This window comes from Penicillium daleae, assembly GCF_028827525.1.
Source record: "Penicillium daleae strain IBT 16125 chromosome Unknown utg000007l_segment0_segment0, whole genome shotgun sequence".
Classification (NCBI taxonomy): Eukaryota; Fungi; Ascomycota; class Eurotiomycetes; order Eurotiales; family Aspergillaceae; genus Penicillium; species Penicillium daleae.
Window position 1 is genome coordinate 2,618,461 of NW_026623155.1, and position 15,978 is coordinate 2,634,438.

The 15,978-nt window shown below is 52.8% G+C and overlaps 6 protein-coding genes across 6 annotated transcripts; 3 read left to right on the forward strand and 3 right to left on the reverse strand.

The window, feature by feature from the left end:
- Nucleotides 1–405: 405 nt before the first annotated feature.
- Nucleotides 406–1,254, forward strand: N7458_008119 (uncharacterized protein; the record flags this gene model as incomplete). The annotated part of the gene is made up of 1 exon (XM_056911501.1): nt 406–1,254. The coding sequence occupies one exon, from the start codon at nt 406–408 to the stop codon at nt 1,252–1,254; it is 849 nt and encodes a 282-aa protein (XP_056764327.1).
- A 424-nt stretch (nt 1,255–1,678) lies between these two features.
- Nucleotides 1,679–4,728, reverse strand: N7458_008120 (MCM DNA helicase complex subunit MCM3; the record flags this gene model as incomplete). Its single annotated transcript, XM_056911502.1, has 8 exons — nt 1,679–1,715; nt 1,777–3,800; nt 3,856–4,119; nt 4,184–4,289; nt 4,351–4,397; nt 4,459–4,510; nt 4,569–4,587; nt 4,656–4,728. The coding sequence occupies 8 exons, from the start codon at nt 4,726–4,728 to the stop codon at nt 1,679–1,681; spliced, it is 2,622 nt and encodes an 873-aa protein (XP_056764328.1).
- Nucleotides 4,729–5,061: 333 nt separating this feature from the next.
- Nucleotides 5,062–8,925, reverse strand: N7458_008121 (putative translation regulator (Cya5); the record flags this gene model as incomplete). The annotated part of the gene is made up of 1 exon (XM_056911503.1): nt 5,062–8,925. One exon carries the CDS (start codon nt 8,923–8,925, stop codon nt 5,062–5,064), a length of 3,864 nt encoding a protein of 1,287 aa, XP_056764329.1.
- Nucleotides 8,926–9,413: 488 nt separating this feature from the next.
- Nucleotides 9,414–11,349, forward strand: N7458_008122 (signal recognition particle subunit SRP68; the record flags this gene model as incomplete). Its single annotated transcript, XM_056911504.1, has 3 exons — nt 9,414–9,604; nt 9,663–10,793; nt 10,863–11,349. The coding sequence occupies 3 exons, from the start codon at nt 9,414–9,416 to the stop codon at nt 11,347–11,349; spliced, it is 1,809 nt and encodes a 602-aa protein (XP_056764330.1).
- A 1,073-nt stretch (nt 11,350–12,422) lies between these two features.
- On the forward strand, nt 12,423–14,320 carry erg5 (C-22 sterol desaturase erg5; the record flags this gene model as incomplete). Its single annotated transcript, XM_056911505.1, has 4 exons — nt 12,423–12,582; nt 12,697–12,847; nt 12,965–14,213; nt 14,285–14,320. 4 exons carry the CDS (start codon nt 12,423–12,425, stop codon nt 14,318–14,320), a joined length of 1,596 nt encoding a protein of 531 aa, XP_056764331.1.
- A 637-nt stretch (nt 14,321–14,957) lies between these two features.
- On the reverse strand, nt 14,958–15,936 carry N7458_008124 (uncharacterized protein; the record flags this gene model as incomplete). Its single annotated transcript, XM_056911506.1, has 2 exons — nt 14,958–15,473; nt 15,571–15,936. 2 exons carry the CDS (start codon nt 15,934–15,936, stop codon nt 14,958–14,960), a joined length of 882 nt encoding a protein of 293 aa, XP_056764332.1.
- Nucleotides 15,937–15,978: the final 42 nt, after the last annotated feature.

The following is a 15,978-nucleotide window of genomic DNA, read 5'->3' on the forward strand; positions in this document are numbered from 1 at the left end:
AATATGGGTTGGTGGGATGATAGCCCGACAATATTATATTACCATAGCTTGACCTTATCGTGAAATTGTCCAGTTTGTAGAGTCCGATTAGGCACCCGGTCACGTGCCTCTCGGGATACCCCGGACTCTCCGCGGGCCCATCGGGATGGCCCGAAGTGACTCGGTCATCGCCGGAAATTCCCCGCGGCGCCGAGAAGTTGGGAGATTTTGCTTTAAACGGGCGACTGGCGACTTATCATTCAAGCTAACTTTTATACCCCGCGCAGCCTCACCTACCTTCAAACCTCGACATCCTTTGACGAACATATTCGATCATCGGATCTACAGCATCGTCCAATTGAGACCAGAGGGACTCGCCTAGATACCCGCACGCGACACATCCACGCCTCAACGAAACCCCTCATCATGGGCAACGACAAGAAGATCGGCGCCTATTATGCGCCCACTGGTGGCCTGCCACCCCAAACACAGCTCCTTACCGACCGCGCCATGTTCACCGAGGCCTACGCGGTCATCCCCAAAGGCACATTCAGCGACATTGTGACGAGCTTCCTGCCATTCTGGGATAAGACACGGTTATGGGTGATTGCCCGTCCGCTCTCCGGCTTCGCCGAGACCTTCTCACAATACATCATGGAAGTCCAACCCGGTGGTGGCAGCGACCGCGCCGAACTCGACGAGGGTGCCGAAGGTGTGGTGTTCGTGGTTGAGGGCGAAGTCACCATCACGCTGGCCAGTGAATCGCACACCCTTACCGAGGGTGGCTACGCTTATCTGCCACCCAAGAGTGGCTGGACCCTGCGCAATGGTGGCGCGAGCACCGCTCGTTTCCACTGGATTCGCAAGGCTTACGAACCCGTGGAGGGTCTCGATAAGCCTGACCCGTTGTTCCTGAATGAGAAGGAGATCAAGCCTACTGAGATGCCTGGTACTAATGGTGCGTGGGCAACTACCCGCTTCGTGGACCCCTCTGATCTGCGTCACGATATGCACTGCACCATTGTTACCTTCGAGCCTGGCGGTGTCATTCCCTTCGCTGAGACTCACGTCATGGAGCACGGTCTCTATGTGCTGGAGGGTAAGGCGGTGTACCGGCTGAACCAGGACTGGGTGGAGGTTGAGGCGGGTGATTTCATGTGGCTGCGTGCTTTCTGCCCGCAGGCTTGCTATGCTGGTGGCCCGGGCAAGTTCCGCTACCTGCTCTATAAGGATGTCAACCGCCACATGAAGCTCGCTCATCACTCCCGACTTTAAGCTCGTTCACCGCGAATGGGCAAAATAACGCTGTTTCAAATGACCAAAAACACATGTATATACTGCTATGAACAATAGATGGTTTTTCCTTCTTCAACATACGTCTCTGGTTCCCTATGGTTCTAGGTTCAACGGGCAGTAGGCACGATTGGCTTGCTTCCAGTTCAGCGAATGTATAAGAGTACTACGAATAGACGAGCAGGGTTTGGTCCAATATGTTCACATTCAACATCACCACGTTCTTTATCAAGTAAACCTATTTCAATTTCCGGATGCATTGACTCCATACTCCAGACAAAGAGAAACATGATATCATCCCAATGCAGCAACCAGAAAACATGCTCATGAGTAGGGCCATAGGTAGCCCGGCTTTCCTCTCATTACTACGGGGAGGAAAAGCCTGTTGTAAAGATAGCACCGAAGATTAGATACGGTAGACGTTCTCGTCGTCCTCGAGGAACCTACACGGGTATTAGTACACTAATCTTAGTCCTGTATATCAAAGGGAAAGGGTATACTCACATCAACAGGTTCTCCTCGTTCATCTTACTGAGAGCCTGGATAGCCTCAGGCCGCGAGAAGACGTGCGCAGCGCCGTGCTGCGGTGACGCACGCACAGCAGTGTTGACAGCCTCGATCAGCTCGTCCACATGAATCATATCACCGTCAGCGAATACCTTGGTGCCCATGAGAGGACCCAAGGTCTGGCGGAAGACAGCCATACGGGCAGGTGTAATCGGTTGCGCCGACACAGAAGTAGACTGTGAGTCGTCTGTCTGAGTCTGGACCAGCTGTGATGCAGGATGTGAGGAAGCCACCGACATCTGGGACTCTGTATGAGTCTGGGTGCGGGTGGTCTGGCTGGACCGGAGACGCTGGGCCCGTGGGCTAGAAGTGTAGAGACTATCCGGGTCATCATCGGGAGCTGCTGTGCTGGCAGCTGCACGAGTCCTTGTCGTGGCTCCGCGTCCAGAGGTTGCGGCTGATGTTCCTCGGAAGGGAGCATCATCATCGTCGTCATCATCGAGCTCTGGCTCGCTCTCATCGTCCGACTCCTCAAAGGAGGTGACCTTGCGGCGCTTGCGGCGCACATCCTCCAGAATCTCCTTGAACATAGCAAAGCGCAGAATGGCCTCTGCATGCTTGGCATCCTTCTCTTCGACGCGGCTGGAGAGGCGGGCCTTGGCATGTGCAGTAGAAAGACGGATCAGTGTCTCCAGGGTACGGGGTGTGATGGGAGAGGTACGGCGCTGAGTACTGGCAAGGTCATCGTTACGAAGAGCGGAGTATGCTGCGATAATGTGATCGGCGGCGCCCTTGGTCAAGACAGGCTTGACACGGGATTTGGCGTACTGAATGTACTTCTTGATGAAAGGAATGCTGATTATCTCCACGTTCTTTCCACGGTTGCGGCCGGTGTTGACCATGCCACCATGGAGCATGACGTTGAACTTCTCGAACACCTCGGTGGGCTGGTTGGCATCTGCACGGTCTTCAATGCCAACACCCAAGGTCTGGTTAAGCTGTTCGCGAACGGGAGCACCCTCCTCAGTGCCCGGTTGACGGTAGCGGTGCATGCGCAGAACATGCTCAGAGATTGTGCGGTCCTTGGCATCTTCAATATCGTCGGTGACGACGAAGAGCAAATCGAAACGGGACAAAAGGGAATCAGGAAGCGCGATGTTCTTGTGAGGATCTTTGTGCGGGTCGTATTGGCCGTAGATGGGATTGGCAGCAGCCAATACACTGCAGCGGGCGTTCAAGCTAGTGTGAATACCTGCTTTGGCAATGGTGACAGTCTGCTGTTCCATGACTTCGTGGATAGCAACACGGTCAATGTCACTCATCTTGTCGAACTCATCAATACAGACCACGCCACGATCAGCAAGGACCATGGCACCGGCCTCCAATCGACGCTCGCCAGTCTCCTTGTCGGAAGTGACGGCGGCAGTCAAACCAACGCCAGAAGAACCACGACCGGTAGTAGCGATAGCCAAGGGCGCCGTGTTCAGAACAAATCGAAGCAGTTGAGACTTGGCTGTAGAAGGATCACCGACCATGAGGATGTTGATATCACCACGAAGATGAGTACCGTTATCAAGGTTCTTCTCCATACCACCAAGCAGCATCAGCAGGATGGCCTTCTTGATGTAGTCGTGTCCGTGAATACTAGGAGCGAGAGATTGAGAGAGCAGCTCGAAGACGTTCTTCTTCTTGGCAATCTTGTTAATGTTTCGGATGTCGGTATCCGTGATGGTAGCCTGCGCGATGCCGGATCCGCCCTTGGAGGAGAGTGGAATGATGTTGTTCGCCATGACAACGGTGCGGAAGGTAGACGATCCGGAGCTTGCGTTTCGGTTTCCAAGGGTGCGATAGATACCGACCAGCTGGATTCTGTCTCCTGGCTTGGCCTTGTCGACAAGATCGTCATCGAGGATAACATCGACGCTGCGAGGCAGCTGACCGGCTGGGGCTCGCTCAGGCATTTCTTGGATCGAAATCGACTGGTGGTCCATGTACGTGGAGTAGCCGTATTCGGTAATAAGCTATATAAATGAGACAGCTGTTCATGTAATTGCAGGACACATTGATTGTACTCACGGGGTTCTTGTCTTCATCTTCTTGGGGGTAAACATTCAAGCTCGTAGCACCGCTAGCAGTCATAGTCTGATCACGGTACTTCCTCGACAAAAAGCGATCCTTCTTCTCGCTGTAATGAACACTCTGAATCACCTTTGGCCGGACGAGAGAGCACTTTGTCACGATTCCCTCAAGAGAAACCATGCGGTTCAAGTGCGAAGAACCGAGTGTGCGGGGGTTGCAAGAAAAATCTCCGAAAGCGCCAATATAGGCGCAATAGTAGTTCTGTCGTAGCATATCATTAGTCCTGCTCTACCCCAGAGGCTTCAGATTGTTCCAAAATGCATACCACTTCATCCAGCTTCTCCTTCTCGGGGCGGTTGGGCAACCGCTTTACCACCTCCTTCAGGGCGTGGTCAAAGGCTTGGGAGTAATCGAAAGGTGACATGCAAAGCCTGATTGAAGGAATTAATTAGCAATTCAATATTCACCATATAAGAAGATCATCAAACCTACCCATCGGAGAGCTCGCGGTTGTGTGCTCGAATTTCGTCCAGGCTGACCTATACCACTGTCAGTTCGTTCCTCCCGCCATTTCAAGGGAGAAACAAAAAACAAACGCACAGTCAAACGTCGCAGTCCCCGATTCAGCATCACCACGATATCGACTCGATAACTATTTCATTCGGTCAGGATTTGCGATATGAGATCTATTCGGCTCCAGCCCGACGAACCTGCGTGCCCGTTCATCACCTATAGGTAGAAAAAAAGGCGATCACGTTAGAACGAGTACGGTGAGCGCATCAGTCGAGGGAACTTACTAGGGTCAAGGAATTCAATGGCAGCGCGCACGCGATCCTGCGCGGCCTCATCTCGCAATTGAATTCCGTCCATGGTTGCGGTGCTCAATGTGGTCGGGGGGATAGCGAGTTGAGGAGAAGACGAGGAGCTTGAAAGTTGGGATGTGCGCGCTCGCCCGATCGGGCAAAATTGGAACGCGTCCCACGACGCGGCACGCGTCTGCTTATGTAATACTGTTCCTCCCAGTGCCCAACCTGGCGGGATGTTAAGGCTGAGCTGGTCTCGATCAAGTCATTGTACACTTTGTTCACTGCAAATCTATCAGGATTCAGTCAGGAAAATGGAGATATAATACATTGGAATCTATATAGACATGATATACAGGGCTAAAATAACAAACAAATCACTATACACACGTTAGACACTTCAATGTGTCTTCTCGTCCAAGGGTTCAGGCGTCTGCTCTGTGTCCTGAGTACCAGTACCCTCAATGGCCTGCTCAAATGCAGTCTCGTCCTCAAGCTTATCTTGCTCGGTCCCTGTCACCAACTCCTCTGGTTTCTGACCAGTGGGACACGAGTCATGTTCAACCTCTTGCTTGGTCTTCCTGGAGATTGCCCTCAGCTTGTTGAGATAGACGTGTCGAGTGTGACGGCCTCGGATAGCATCTTCAAGATCAGCCCGGTCTTCCACTGAGAAGAGATCCTCCTGCACGTCGGAATCAAAGACAGCCTGGCGCATTCTCTCGGCCTCTTGGTCAGCAGACAACGTCACAGTAGCGGGCACTGGTGCCTCCTCTGGTTGAACGCGTCCAGAACGGCCAGGGGTCCCCAAGTTGCGGTTGCGAGGGCGAACGCCCAGGATACCACTTGCCGCCACAGTCTGCCGACGGGGTCGCTTCTGCCCGTCTTTGTCGGCTTGGTGAGAGCGATGGCGAAGAAGCACACCTTGGAACTTGTCACGAAGGTAAGGCATCCTGCCGATTTCCGCGATCGTCTTGGGAGCGGTAGCATGGAGCTGCTCAAGTTCTTTACCGCCCTTCAGAATGCTGAGATCTCGGGCGCGGTCTACCGCAGCAGCGAGGTACACCATGGAGACATAGGTCGGTTGCATGAAACCTGGCTCAATGTTGCTCCAATACAATTTGGAAGCTTTGCCAAGGGTCGCCGAGGGAGGAGGGAAGTGTCGGGGATCTTCAAGCTGCTGGATAGTGAACGGGACACCCAACGGCTTGAGTCCTTGCCCAACTTGAAGTCGCTTCCAGTCGGGGAAATTGGGCATGAACGTATGCTCAAACGCTCGGAAAGCCTCTACAACGTCGCTAAAGCGATCAGAAGCTGCCAGCATCTGAACGTAGGTTGACCAATTGAAGGTGCTCATCCGGAAACCAGCATCCTCAAATTTGGCAACCACTTCAATGATCTGCTCGGTCTTGTTCTGATAAGCCAAAGCCCGCATGTAGATGGATAGGGGACGCGAGAGGGCGAAGCGTTGGGATGGAATTATATCAGGTTCCTGGTGTGGTTGAGGCAGTCGATCGACGGGTAAATCGGCCGGCTCGCCCTGGCCGTTGGACCGGAGACCTGAAGGTGACGGCGGCTGGTCGCCTGCCGACAAAGGCTCCATGGCATCAATGTCAACCGCAGCTGACGACTCAACACTCATAAGGTCGTCGAGGTTAACTCGGCTTGCTATCTTAACGGTGTTGGTGAGAGCGAGTTGCCAGCACTCCTCCATTTCCAGGTATTGTTCAGCTCTCAAATGCGCTAGCATCATAGCGGAAATGAGGCGGATCGGGGCAGACTCAGATCCTGTTTCGCGAGACCCAATGGTCTTTTTTGTGTCCATGTACTCCTTGAAAAGCTGTCGGGCCTCATCAATTGCACCATCCAAGCCAAAGTTCTTGATACGGTAGGTGTAATAGGAATCTTGGAAAGCGCCGCTAGGATGGGCTTTCAAGGATGAAAGCTTGATGCTTTTTGTCAGGCGGTCAATCGACGTAAGAGAGTTCAACAGGGTTTGCTCAGCGTTCTTCAAACGTAATTCGGCACCAGGCAAAGCAGTTTCTTCCCGAGTTGCCAAATCGTGCTCAATCTGACCTCTGAGCGCTAAGAGGCTGGATCGGGCCCCAGGTTGACCAAAACGCTCCTCGATCTCCTTGAAGATAACTTGTACCATGGTTCTGTTGCGGCTCTTCAAATATCCGTACAGAATAATCGCGTAGTGAAGATCCGTAGCTTGCATGACCCGCTTCTTGTGGAGGTCTCTCAGGGTCTTTCGAGCTCGATCCGTTTTGCCAACCAAAGCTTGAGCGAGCATATGGCTGGCATAGGAGACGGCATCTGGACGAGTGCCGGCGGCCTTGATATGCTGCCAGATTCGGTTAAGAGCCACAAAGTCCACTCTGAATGCATAGTGAAATAGAAGCGTGTTCCACATGCCTAAAGGTGAACCTTGGACCTTGATTTCCTGGCAAGCAATAGCAAATTGCTCTGCTTGGGGCAGCAATCCGTTGGCGCAGTACGCCTGAACCACCATGTCCAGCATGGGCATCGTGATCTCCACACCATAACTCTCCGCCTCTTTGAGCAAGTGACGAGTGTTCTCAATATCTCCCCGTTTGGCAAAAAGAGCCATTAATGTACCGAATGTGTGTGGGCTGGGGGGGACTCCAGCTTGCTGCATTTTTGAAAATATCGAAAGGGCTCCAGCGAGGTTCTCTTCATTGGCATAGGCCTTGAGGAGAATGTTCCAACACACCGTGTTCGGCTGAAGATGAAATTCCTCAGAGATCCTCTTGAACTGTTTCGTGGTCTCCTCAACGTTTCCGGTTCGTGCATGGACATCGAGAAGTGGAGTCAACAATTTCCGGCTCCGTGGAGGCCCGTGGTCTTGGACGAGCTTATTGAAGAAGAAATTTACCTTCTCCACGTCGCCTGCATATGCGAAGGATTGCATAGCATCCTTGTAGAGTTGAAGATGTGGCTTTCCGTAGAATTCAATCATTTCTTCTAGGAAGAATCGTACACCAGAGGTCATCCCAAATGAGGCAAAAGCTCTCAATTGAGCACTGAAGAACGACTGAGGGGGCCTCGTCTCCGGCATTTGTCGACGCATTATACGGTAAAACACAATCGTCCGGATGAAGATTGACCTTGCCTCACTCGCTTGAAACGTGTTTATCGTTTTAAGATAGTGCTCAGGCTTCAAAAAGCCCAAGTCGTGATAGATCCGAAACATTTCCACGAGTATACCTGTGGAGGCGGATCGGAGCATGTAAGAATAACGGAAAATGTGGTCAAGGAGGAAATTGGCAAGAGACCGAGCATCATGACACTGTTCGCGCATTACGAATTTTCCAAATGCCACAGCGTCCCAAGTAAGTCGTCCATGTTCAAGTTCACCAAATAATCTCCGGTATGCCAGGTCAGACGCCTGCTCTGTGTGTTGTGACACCAAGCGCCAAATTTCCAGAGCGCGCTTCCAATTACGAGCTTTCCAAAAGCGCGTGAATGATAATGTGCAACACTTCGATCCATATCCCCGTCCAAGGGCTTGTTCGCATAGGGATATCAGCTTTGAGGGGTCTCGGGACCCAAGCTGGGATTCAGCGGCACGCAAAAAGTCGGTTTCAGAAAGAATCTCTTCAGGGATTCCTTGAAATGCCTCCCAAGTCCGATCCCTGTCGAGAATATCTTTTGATCGACTGAGATAGGCACATAGCGCAGAACGACAGTCGGATGGTCTTCCAGCGGCGATGTAAAGCACCCAGGCTCGATCAAACTCGTCCTTCTGCTTTTCCAACAAATTTATCAAATAACCCTTGGAAGATCTGGTTGCTTCCGTTCCCACCGTCTGTGGGCTCGTTTCGGTTGCATGAGGGGCCTCGATAAGGATCTCTGTGGTAGTGGATGAAGCGTTTGATGTATACGGTCTCGAAAAGCCAACCATTGTTCTCTTCCTCCGGCGCAATACCAGTCGCTTGGATTGGCGGGAGAGACGCGATACTGCGAATTCCTGGGTTCTTTGCGGATAGAGGAAGTCGAGGAACGGCGAGGCTCCGTCTTTGGCAGCTTTGCTCTCAGCGAGAGACAGGAAAGCTGAAGTCGACGGTTGGTGACTGGGCGGCAGCACCAACGCGACAAAACAGCTCGCAATATCCCCTCTGGCGGCATTATGCTTCCAAAAATGACGAGACAAACTCCTTCTGGATCGAATAGTGCCGCTGGAATCTCGAAGAAAACGCCGTCCCGCGCTCTCGAGGCAGCCGGCCGCCGCCCGTTCGAGCATTACCCCCGATCGTCGCGGCGTCAAACACTGAAGTCACCTTAGATAATCCACAGTCTGCGTCATATCGTATCGAACAGCCCTATGGATTGATATTCCAAGTCAGAAATCTTTGTTCACGTGGTGTTTTTGTTGTTCCTGGCGGCCGGGATGAGCTGTTTAGGGTGGTGCCATTTTCGTACCGAGCAGGGGAAAAAAAGCGACGTATTGCGTACAATCTAGCAGCAGGAAGCTTCAGATGCCTAGCTTCACGCAAATTGCAATTGCTAGATTGTGTCCCAGTCGTCGGACGATCGATTTTGGGTCAAGAAGAGCAAAGCCAGAAAAGTAGGCCGCAGAAAGCCAACCACGCAAAAGATTCGGAGAGGTTGGAAATTGCCGGGCAGGTCGGGCCATTCGTTTGGCCGAAACGGGGTACCGCCTTTGCGTACCCACCAAGTCAACGTGCCAACTACTCGGCTCCCCTCAATTTCGCCAATTCAACGCCAGACATGGAGATCACTGATTATATCTTCAAGGAGCGGGAGGAGGTTCTCCTCGCCGGGGATTACAATGGTTACCGGGCACATGCCACTCGCAAGCTACACAAACTCCGCAAGAAGCTGGGACAGGCCACTCCTAAAGGCCGCAAGTACGCTGCTAAGCCAGCTGTGACGGCTGAGAATGTTGGAAGCAATGTGTCGTATGTGTTCTCTTGAGAATAGCTTGATAAATGATTACTTGTACTCACCCATCACCAGATACGTTCACCTTTTGCTTCTCGGATCCGAACGAGCCTGGGCGCAGGCCATGCATGAGAAATCGACACACTCCGCCGATCCCTCGGCCAAGGGCATCACCGGTGCTGCTAGACGCCATATTGTATCGCGACTGCAAAAGGCGACCGGCTATGCGCAACATCTCGTGAAGTTGCTCCACGAACAGTCGGCCACCGGTGCCACCGACATCGACATTCTCGAAGCGCGGGCCTACCTGGCTACAGTCTCCGGTGCGCTGTGGTTGGAGAAGCGCAAGTGGGAGCAGTGTCTACACGACTACGCCATCGCACGAGTGATCTATACGGCTTTGGGACAACGGGAGAAGAAGGATTCCTTCCGCGACCTTCTCACGGGAACCGTCGATCCTAGCCTGCGCTATGCGGCTTACCAGATGAAGCTTCCTCGGTCCAAGCCAACTTCGTCGCTGGCTATCGAATTCTTCCCCGCTGATTCTGAGATTCGCGCCGAGGTAGAGAAGATTGACCCATCCTGTCTTGCTGAAGAAGCTGCAGGAACGCGGAGAACTGCCGAGGGCGAGGTGCAGCAATTGCCCGAGTCTGTGACATGGAGATCTCGGACCGTCCCGCTGGATGATGCTTCGATTTCTCAGGCATTGGCAGCTGCTTCCGCTGCCGAGACTGGTCTCAGTGCCTGGTTGGCCAGTGCAGGCAAGTCTGCTAGCGCGAAGGATCGGGCCGCTGCATACGATAATGTCATCATTGCCAGCCAGGATGCGGTTGATTCCACGAAGAGTGCCATTGACGATCTGACTAGTGAGGGGGTGGATCCTGGTGACAAGAGAATACAGGCGCTTCAGATCACCCGGACGGCTGTTAACTACAGTCTTGTCGGATGGCGTGTTGGTCGTAACCGTGTACTGTGCGGTGAACAGGACGGTCTGACCTTCGAAGATGAATCAACTGCTCAGGGTGGGAAGGTCACCAAGCACAGTGCGGGTAATGGAAAGAAGTTGAACAAGCTCCGCGAACGTGTTGTGCTGTATGACTCGACCTTGCAGAGCCTGGACTTTATCCTGGAGCTACCAGGTGTTGCTGCCGATACAGCATTTGTGCAGGAGCTTGAGGCGAAACGTCGCTACTTCCGGGCGCTTCGGTATGATCCCTTATTTCTTGAAGACACTAATGTTCCCTGGTCTATGTGACTAACACTTTGTATGCTCAGATGCCTTGCTCTGGGTCGATCTCACGGCGTTCTTGGCAAGTCCACCGAGGCACTTGCCCTATTCGCTCAGGCGTTCGACCTCGCCAGCACCGCCACCCCGCAGACCTCCGCTGGCTCCGAGGGCCCGCCCCAGCTCGATGTCTCGCGAGCCCAGGCAAACAACTTGGCCTCTACTCTTCGTGGACTTGTCGCCCAATACCGTGGACTGGTGACTTTGGAGCGCTTGGAAGCCCAGTCTGGCTCAAGCCAGCAGCGCCCGTTGGTCGAGCGCCTGCACCAGTTCAGTGCCGGGACTGATCTCAGCAATCTGGTGCCATATCCGCCGCAAATGCAGCCTGTGCCTGTGAAGCCGCTCTTCCTCGACGTGGCGTGGAACTACATTGACTACCCTCGCCCTGGACAGGCACCTGTGCAAGCCCCCGAGCCAGTTCCATCTCCGGCACCCGAAGAGAAGAAGCGGGGATGGTTTGGGTTTGGCGGTCGGTGAAGAATGGTGCTTTGTACATACCGGCGTACGTTATTATGATTCGCTAGGCGACGAATATGTTCATGTCGATTTTATGCACGGTGTCTACTCCTTGCCTTCTTCCTGGTATATCTCTGGCTTGACGAAGTTACCAGTGTATTTATGACCACTGGGGGTAATGTTTAGCATAAACTCGTCGTATATTTATACATAACCTGTCTCTCACTTTGAGTAGTTAGTTATCGTCAAGGACTGGTCCAATGACGGGTGCCCCTTAGTCAGGCGCGGTTGAACTGTGCACGTGCCCTCGCGAGCCCTCGTTGAAATTTGCGCCAATAGTCCATCGTCCATTTAGCCGGAGATGCTCCGTCAAGCCAAGTCGCGCTATTTGAGATGACAAGCAATGAAAACTGTGACTATTTGAGGTAATGCAGAAAGAAATCATTCCTCGGACAGTATTTGCAATAGCTAGTGTTTCGTAAACGGGTTGTTGAGGGTCTGGCTTGAAGAGGGGTTTTTTTGTTTCTCTCGAGAGTGCCCATATGTACGGAGTAGATCGCATCATTCCGAGACGGGCGGAGGCGTGCCTTATCTAATCGTCTGATTAAGCCCAGTACAGTGACCTGATAAGTTAGTTATCATCAAAGATTACCGGAGTGATAGAGGCTCCTAAAATTCAAGAAAAATAACGATTACATCAGAAGGACTCCTCAAAGTAGGGAAGCAAAAAAAAAAAAAAAAAAGAAAAAAGAAAGAAAGAAAGAAAATAGGAGAATCTTCTCCGTAGATACTGTATATACATACCGTAGGCCAGTCATGCCACGGCCACTTTCCCCTGCCAGGCCGGGATCTGAGAGATCCGGGCTAGGGCCCTGGCCAGTTGCCAATCACCAACCGCCAATCGCGAATACGACTGCAAATTATTGGTCTTAAGCCCACCCCTGATTTCCATTTCTTCCCCTCTCCACCTCTCCTGCCATTGTCCACGTCCTGGGTCACTGGTTTACTTTCTAGTTTCTTGACGTGAGGAGCAAACCGGAAAATTCTTCAGAAAAGAAAGGTCCTCCCTTCTCGTGACTCGAACTGGAAACACCATGGTCAACATGACTGGGAGTTTTGTCTCGCCGTCCGCAGATGCGACAATCTCGCCGCAACTTTTCGCGCCCGCCGGCCTCGTCGCCTCCATTCTGGATGGCTTCACCGTCTGGAAGCTGATCCTGACGCTGTTCGTGGCAGCCGTCATCTACGATCAGTGTAAGTCCAATCCTTGAGGCGAATTCTCCAAGGCCTGCTCGCTTGCTCTGAAATTTCAACGCGTCTCGGATCAATGGCTGACGATCGCCCCCCTTTTTATCCGCGATACAACAGTCAAGTACCACTACCTCAAGGGCAATATCATTGGTCCTGCCTACAAGATTCCGTTCATGGGCCCCTTCCTCCAGTCCGTGAATCCCAAGTTCACCGAGTACAAGGCCAAATGGGACAGTGGTGAGCTGAGCTGTGTCTCCGTCTTCCACAAGTGAGCTACTCTTGTCCCTCTCCAATTCTACCGGGCAATGGAATTCCTCCCTATACAATTTGGAATTCAATGCACACGGTTATTTCAAATCTCAAATTGCTAACATACCCGGTCAAGGTTCGTCGTTATCGCCTCCACGCGTGACATGTCCCGCAAGATCTTCAACTCTCCCGGCTACGTCAAGCCCTGCGTCGTGGATGCTGCGCACAAGCTGCTCGGCAAGTCTAACTGGGTCTTCCTGGATGGCAAAGAGCACGTCGAGTATCGCAAGGGTCTTAACGGCCTGTTCACCCGCCAGGCTCTGTCCTCCTACCTGCCCCGTGCCGAGGAGGTCTTCGACGAGTACTTCAAGCGCTTCGTCGCCAAGTCCGCCGCTACCAACCACACCCCGACTCCCTGGATGCCCGATTTCCGTGAGCTGATGACTGCTCTCTCGTGCCGCACCTTTGTCGGCTACTACATGTCCGACGAAGCCGTCCAGAAGGTCGCCGACGACTACTACCTGATCACCGCGGCCCTCGAGCTGGTTAACTTCCCCATCATCCTGCCCTTCACCAAGACTTGGTACGGCAAGAAGGCCGCCGACATGGTCCTTGAGGAGTTCTCCAAGTGTACCGCCAAGAGTAAGGCTCGTATGGCTGCCGGCGGTGAGGTTACATGTATCATGGACGCCTGGGTCAAGGCCCAGCAGGACTCTGCCAAGTACCGTGAAAAGATCGCCCAGGGAATCCAGGTCGACCCCTCTGAGAAGCCTCCCCAGGTTCTGCGCGATTTCTCCGACTTTGAGATTGCCCAGACCGTCTTCACTTTCTTGTTCGCCTCCCAGGATGCCACTAGCGCCGCCTCTACCTGGCTGTTCCAGCTGATGGCCGACCGCCCCGAGATTCTCGACAAGGTCCGTGAGGAGAACTTAGCTGTCCGCAACGGCGACCCCTCCGTCCCGATCTCCATGGAATTGCTCGAGAAGTTGACCTACACCCGCGCCGTCGTCAAGGAGACCCTCCGCTACCGCCCTCCCGTCATCATGGTCCCCTACCTGGTCAAGAAGGATTTCCCCATCACCGACAAGATCACCGTCTCGAAGGGTTCCATGATCATTCCCTCCATCTGGCCCGCCACTCACGATGATGAGGCCTACCCCAACGCCGATTCCTTCGACCCGGAGCGCTGGATCACCGGTGATGCCGAGCAGCAGACCAAGAACTGGCTGGTCTTCGGCACCGGTCCCCACTACTGCCTGGGTCAGACCTATGCTCAGCTGTCTCTGATGGCCATGATTGGCAAGGCCAGTATGGAGATGGACTGGGAGCACACTCCTACTCCCTTGTCCGAGGACATCAAGGTGTTTGCCACCATCTTCCCTCAGGTATGTCTTTCGTCAACCCTCCAACTCTTCTCCCCCGCCTTGGAAACTCATCGCTAACAATCTATCTCTAGGATGACTGCCTGCTCACCTTCCGCCCCCGCGCCTAAATATTGATTGACGAGTAATGCAAAAGCACCAAGCTGGAAACACCCAGCCCCAACCTCCGGATAGAACGGGCTCGGTGACACATTCAGCACGGCCTTTCTATCCTGGAGATGGAGGGGCCATTCATTTTCACCTTTCATTTCTCGCCTCAATCCGGCGCGCATGGTCAACAGGTCCTTCTGTCGGACTTGCCAAAAAAAAAGTTACCGTCATTGCCTGGGGGTTTTTGGTCGTCTAGGCTGGGAGAGCCTTTCCCCAGAGATTATCCCCTAATACCCCCTTTGTGTATAAATCCGCCCGTGTGGGACCGCTGCTCTTGAGCATTTCTTTTTCAGGGTTGTCTCTGTTTCTTGTTTCACTCGTCATCATGCAAGACCCTAGAGCCATTGTTAGAATAATTTTAATTTATTTTTCTTTCTTTCCATGTTCGAATGATTTAGTTTGGCTTTGGTTATACTTTAGAACATAGTGAACAAAGTGCTCTGATTATTGTATTTTCCACAGTCTCCAGGGTCCCGATACTTGTACACGAGGCTGTCCGTCAAACTATATATCCTATCCATAACTCCACCTAACCCGTGTATCATTCCACCATCAACACGCCGGGTATTTATATACTTAATTCGAAACTGTAGTCTGTTATTTCCTCACCCATTCCCCATGCAACTCCTGAACCAAACTCGTCGAATGACTCGGCATCTCCCTCGCAACCTCAGTACTCGCCAACTCCTTCGGCGGCGTATCCGGCGCATAAAACGGTCTCAATTCCTCCTCAACCGCCGCCTTCGGCCTCCTTTTCTTATACAAGATCCATGCCAGACCAGCAAGTACAACGATAGCCCCAGCACCCACGCCAATCCCGATGCCAGCCTTGGCTGCTGTCGACAGGCCCGAGGATGACTGGGAAGAAGCTTGATTCAATGGCGTAGATGTTGAAGAAGCGCTTGCTGAGGCGAGGGTCCCCGCGGACGTAGTTATAGCAGTGTTCTCGGTGGTACTGGAAGTCGTCGTCAGAGTTGCGATGTATCCTTGAAGAGTTGCGGCGATGTATTCTGCGTTGGAGCTATTGCAGCAATCTGTGTTGGCGCCGCAACACCATGTCGTCGAGGTATTTGGGTTACCACAGGGTGTCATCCTGATTGTCCTGTTGTTCGCCTATCATATCACATGTAGCGTATCGGTTAGCATTGCCGTATTACAGCATTTGGAAGTTATATGCCGGGAAGCATCGAGAACAATCGCAGACACATACAACCCCAGCACAAGCCTTTAAACAACCCCCATCATCCCAATTCTGACTCGTGCACAAGTCCCGCCAATACTGCTGGACCATAACCGTCTTCCCATGTGGATCAATTGTCGTGAATCCATCTAGACAGAGCCCATTTGGGAGACACTTGTTCGCAGTCCAGCCGTTGGTATCCGCGCCGCCGAAGGGGTTACTGCGGTTCGTGGCACAGCACATCCTCGCCGTGCCGTCGAACCCGGGACATGGCTGGTAGGCAGTGTTTGTCTCTAGCGTGCCATTGGGGAAGTAGCATTCCGAGAAGGCGTGTGGGGCGAGGAAAATGATTAGGGTGGCGAGGAGGTAGGGTTGTTCAGCACGAGCACGCTTCATGGTTGTGGTGAGTTCATGAGGTATCTAAGGACGAACCTGGCG